Below are 5,434 nucleotides of genomic sequence, written 5' to 3'. Positions count from 1 at the left end.
TATATAAAGTACTCGGGGAACACTTCTTTACAAATGTGGATGTGTAATAATAGAGTACGGAACAAATTGGCAACCCAAACTGAAGAAGTCTATTCCACGCGCCTTATAATGCGTATGCTTTATATATGAAAAAGTTTTAAAATAGGCCATTTATTGAAGGTGCGCCTTATAGTGCGGAAAATACATCATATACTTTCTCTGTCCATACTGCATGAAGAGATTATGTTTATTTTACAGTTACAGTCTGCTCTGCTGAACTATGCTGAGCTTTACCCAAAGATCAGGTGTCTGTCTGTACCTCTCTGGGTCTTCCACCTGGATTCAGAGCCAGATTGTTGGCAAAGTCCGGCGAATGAGATGCAGAGACGTTATCATGACCGCACTGGTAGTGTCCCTCGCTCGTGGTCCGGCGCCTGCCTGTCTCCTGCGTCACCTCCGGGGTCATTCCCCTGGAACGAACTCCTGAAACCCACCAAGATATTCACTGCAGAACTCAGGACATGCTTTCTAGAAAACCTTTTTTTGCAACTTGCTAAGCCACAAGCAAACAATCCACACCTAACTCTGGTAGAACCAAGCTCAAATTCTTGATTAAAATTTTAATGGGCAAAAAGAAGGGAGTTGAAAGTAAAACTACATGATTGGGAAAAATAAATAAGCGAGGCAGGAAAAATACATCAACTACATGAGAAAATTAAAAGTGAGGGAAAAATGGACAAACCAGAGAAGGAATAGGAGCGATGGCGGTCAGATTGTTGGGATGTCATGCTTTCACTGATGCCCCGAATACGAGCGTTGTACTCTGTTCCAGGGGAGGAAAGTCAGGTGATGGAGGGGAAGCAGCAGGTGGAGGAGGAAGAGTGTGAGGAAGGTGCAGAGGAAGATGCAATGACAGCAAAAGGTTTTCCACGAAGATGGATTRAACAAAACAAAACAAAAAAAAAGAAATCAAATATGGAAATAAGCTTGGAAACCCTTCCTCCACTAGGAGGCACCAGAGAGCTTATTTAAATGACAGTGCATTCTGAATGCAGATAATGAATGGAAGTTCTTGCATGCTTGGCTATTCTTACTCTTCTTCCCATCTCTGCTGTCACCAGCTTTACTTCGTTTCAGCTACAGAGCTAATTTTATGTGGCCAGGTCAGAACTGCGGTACAGAACTCCACCGTGGATCTCTAATACAAACTGCTGAAAGCTGCACTGCTTACGTTCTGGTACACACAACATGAGTCTTCTTTAAGTCTCTGTCAGCACTTTGGAAGCAGTCAGGTAACAGTTGTATCATTTTAGTGACATAATGCGCAGTCCTGCACTGTTCCTAGGTCCTGTTTTTAGGATTATCAACTGTTTTTACAAGTAAACATAAAGAAAAACATCTTACAACACAGAAGCTCCCATTTATACACTAAAACATCAGCGTAAGTACATTGTAAATACCTCAGGTAAACTCTAAGGAGGAAAGATAAATAACCTGTAAGACTGAATCCTGATTTGTAAAATTCTCCATATTTTACAATATCATAAGAAAGTTAAGGTGTTTCAGTCATGTCAATCAAAACTAAAACAAAGTACACACAAAGTTATATATTTTAAGTGTTTTTTTTATTCCCTAGGGTTTAGACTTAGTAAAAACCCATATTTAAGTTTCTCTGAACATCAAAATTGTTTCAGTACATCAAAATGAACTGAAACAATTTTCTGTAAAAAGAAAACTTTTTTAATGGGTTTTAGGGAATAATCACAATGTTCTGTCTTTCCTTTAGTTGTATCATATAACTACTGTAATCATCAGAAAATAAACAGAAATAAACACTTAAAATAAATCACTCCATTTGTAGTGAATTGATCATTTCAACAACTAACATAAAACCTGAATGCCTTACCAGCGATACGGTGAGCAACCAGGCCTTCCAAGTTCAGAGTCTCCTCCTCTGCATCTTGCTCTCTTGGCAAGGGAGAAGAAGACATTTCCTTGGGTTGTGGTGTGAGTGCCGGAAGAGGAGAAGAAGAGGTGCTGTATCCTGGGTAAGGAGATGGCCCCTGTAGGTCTGGGGAGTGTGAAACTCTGCTTGTTGAGTTCATTAGTTTCTGGAGAGACTGCTGGTTGACATTAGCAGAAGTATCAATGGGATAGTGATGGGTTGCTTGGCGTGTATGGAGGTAAGGCTCAGGAGTGTGTGTGGGGGTGGTGTTCTGGTATGGGTAACCAGTGTTGGACCTTTGGGATGAGTACGTTGGAGACTCCGTGACGGGACTCTGGTTTGGCACTGCTGGGACCCTCCCAGGTTGCCGTTGATGACAGGTGCTGTTCATTGACCCTGGGTTGTTGTAGCCATGGATGGCAGAGTCCCCTTGGTAGGATGGCCTAGCCAGGGTCTGGGAGAATGGTATCTGGGATGAACTGAGGGTGTTATCTCCAGGTGGTGCACTGTGGGACTTACACATGTGTGAGTTGATTGGATCTAGATCAAGCATTAGCATGTTTAGTGCTTCTATGGACTGTTCAATGTCTCGCTGTGAGGCAGAGGTTGGGAAATGAGGGAGGCTGTGGGTTGACTGAGGAGGAGGCCCAAAGGGATCGTCTGGAAGACTATGCTGGTGCCAGTGGTTAAGACCTCTTTGAACTGCCTCTCGACTACTGGTACTCCTCTCAGGGGCTTTGKGCATCATTTTAGGGTTGGTCTCAGGGCTACTGGGTGGCTGATTACCAAAGGACTGTGAACGGTACATTCCTCCTCCATTTTGGTAGTTGTTGTACCCCACCTGCGGTGATGGTGAATCTACAGACCTCTCCTGCATTGTTGTAGGGGTTCGCACTCCATGCACAGGCATTTCGTCCAGCTTTTCCCCAAGAACGTTTCTCTCAAGGTATGGCCCGTCGTTCTGGCCACCAACAGGTGTCTGTGATTGGTAGTAAAGGCTCGCTGGTGTTGCCTGACCCTCTAAAGATGAGAGTGTACCCAAGCTATCAACGCTGTTGCCCTCTTGACTATTAGGAAGCTCGTCGTCAAGGATATCAGTTTCACGCTCCTCTGTTGAGGGTGCCCTAAGAATCCTGGTATGGCCCCCGTTGACATGTACCTGCGCTGGAACCAGGTGTCGAACCCCTCCCCCTGGACTGGTAGATGTGGACAAATAAGCCTGGCGCTGAGTTTGTGGCTCAAGGCCACTAAGAAGCTGGTCTAGTTCTCGTTTCTCCTGGGGGCTAAGTGTTGGGTGGGCTGTTGTTGAGTTGCTGTGACCTGCAGCTGTGTGCAGAGAATGGCTGTGCTCGTCAGTGCGATCAGTCTTGATTGATGCAGTAGAGTTGCCTGAGTCACTGCTAACAGAAAGGGTATGATCTACGGCAGGAAGGGAGGTGTGGCCAGCCACTGGAAGGGACTGCTCAGTCTTTTGGAGGTGATGGTTAGATTGCTGCAATGAGCCCTCTGTATTTGTCAAGGGGTTTTCACGGACTGGAAGGCCATTAATGGTAACAACTCCCTCCAGGGAGTCTTTCTTTCGGACCCGGGCATAAAGGCTTCCATCAAGTGGACCTTGAGTATGACCAACGTCTGAAAGGACAAAAAGGAGAAAATCATATGTAAAGTAGACATCAAGGACAAATACAACTTTATTCAAGAAGTGATACATTTGCTCTAACCAGAAGCATAGTGCATCCAACTTTTGTAATCCAAAGGTTCTGCATGTGTCATCTCTACCAGCAACACAAACTCTTCAGCTCTATTAATAGCCAATTTGTAGTTCTAAAGCTCCTGTCATGTTGTGTCAGCACAGGCCCATAGGGGCCAACATGAAACAGCTAGGGTCCTGCCCTACAAATGGAAACATTTTAAACAGTGCCAGCTTGAATGCCTGGAGATGAACTTGGAGAGGAGAAGCAATCTTCCTCAGGTTGACTTCTGGCTGCTAAAATATGTTAGTCATGTCAAACTGCTACAAACATTTTGGAGAATGTTTTACTTTCTGCTGCATTAGACTAGTTATTGGCTTGGGAATACAGACCAATTACCAAAGGTATTTTTGATCTAGGTTACACTTCCAAAAGGTAAAACTCAGTTTATCCGAAATTCCATATTACTGTTAACTTAAAGAACCATATTGATATAATTAAACACTAAACCAAAGTTGGCTTCAATAATACAAGTTGCATTTACAAAGTGATAGAAAATATTAATGACACTGGCTCATATGTGGGATGTTCCAGATTGAGTGACCCCCTCTGGGGCCAGATGGTGGATAGCTCGGACTGTAGCTATTTCAAAACCCATGTCAACAACAAGTTCTTGGATGCAGTAGCAACAAGAATAAGCAGCACGAGAGGAGGCTGTAAACACAGTTTGTCCCTATGGTTGCTCTACATGTTAACACATTATGAAAGTATAAACGTAGGTTTAGATTACAATTTCTCTAGGAATAGTCGGGTTTGGTCCACCAGATAAAGCACTAATTACAACCAGAACAAACACTCCTTCATTATAAAAAGCAGTACTTTTAGAATGTAAAAACTAAATCACAACAATGCTATGCCATTGTAATAAACTCAACAGAAACCTCCTTCTTACCTGCACCAGGAGAATTTTTAGATCAATGTATAATCCAAGAATATTTCCTCATCTTGAGGCAGACTGTACATTAGTCGATCATTTGGCTCAGATGAACAAGACTTTCTCCCTCCGTCCTGAGTCACAACCTAACATTGTCTAACATGTGCTCCACTGGAGTGAGGTGGAACTCTACCACTCAAGCTGCCAGGAGGGGTGAGCTGGCACTCGGATGATTTCTAACTGTTCCCGGCAGCTGGGGAGGGGACTCCACCACTGTAACCACATCCAACATTACCCAGCTGTCTGGGAAGATATGCTGTTTCGGACAAACAGTAGGAACAGCAATGCCATTGGGGGCTCCCTGTACCACGTGTCAATAAAATCCTACTCATTTAATGCTTGCCTTTTTCCTTTACATTTAAAATATTTTTCAAGACATAAAAGTTTGGTATTTTGTTTAATTTATGTGTAAGCTGTATTCTCCACTATGCAACCTCTTTGGCTCTGTCTCCAGCTGCTTCTGTACTTTAACAGGAGAGGCAGTGTCCTTGTTCTTGTTTATAAAAAATTATCTTTAAAAACTTTGTGGCAAAAAAATGACTCCACTTAACTAGGGTTGGGCAGATCAAGAAACGCAACAAAAAATGTCACAACAGAATGAGAGCCGGGAATAGAAACTCTGTTGAGTAGAGCTGGTGCAATGAAGCCATAATTATATTTTTTTATTATAGTTATATGTATGTTTACAATTCAGGAAAGACAGGTAAGAAGTTATCTTCTGGTTTATCTGTTCTGCAAAGGTTAGTGTGTGGGAAGCATGTTTTGTCATGGCTTAAAACAGTGTTTTGCTCACCTGACTGGAATAAGTGGGTGATTTAAAAAAAA

At 43.0% G+C, this 5,434-nt stretch overlaps 1 protein-coding gene across 5 annotated transcripts in view; it reads right to left on the bottom strand.

Moving 5' to 3' along the window:
- tns1a (tensin 1a) overlaps nt 1–5,434 on the bottom strand; it is an 80,216-nt gene that overhangs the window by 12,201 nt on the left and 62,581 nt on the right. For 4 of the 5 annotated variants that reach the window (XR_001777490.1, XM_017309996.1, XM_008423533.2 and 1 more), the window contains 3 exons: nt 1,886–3,556; nt 722–802; nt 299–462 (listed from right to left, as the gene is read on the bottom strand). Coding sequence is in view for 4 of the 5 variants with exons in the window: in XM_017309996.1 (XP_017165485.1) it covers nt 299–462; nt 722–802; nt 1,886–3,556 (1,916 nt within the window). In the remaining variant the exon portion in view is untranslated. The remainder of the gene's footprint in view (nt 1–298; nt 463–721; nt 803–1,885; nt 3,557–5,434) is intronic. The other variant, XM_008423546.2, reaches the window with a different exon arrangement.

The sequence above is a fragment of the Poecilia reticulata genome, linkage group LG2 (genome assembly GCF_000633615.1).
Source record: "Poecilia reticulata strain Guanapo linkage group LG2, Guppy_female_1.0+MT, whole genome shotgun sequence".
In the NCBI taxonomy this organism is placed as follows: Eukaryota; Metazoa; Chordata; class Actinopteri; order Cyprinodontiformes; family Poeciliidae; genus Poecilia; species Poecilia reticulata.
This window is presented reverse-complemented; position numbering and strand designations above follow the sequence as displayed.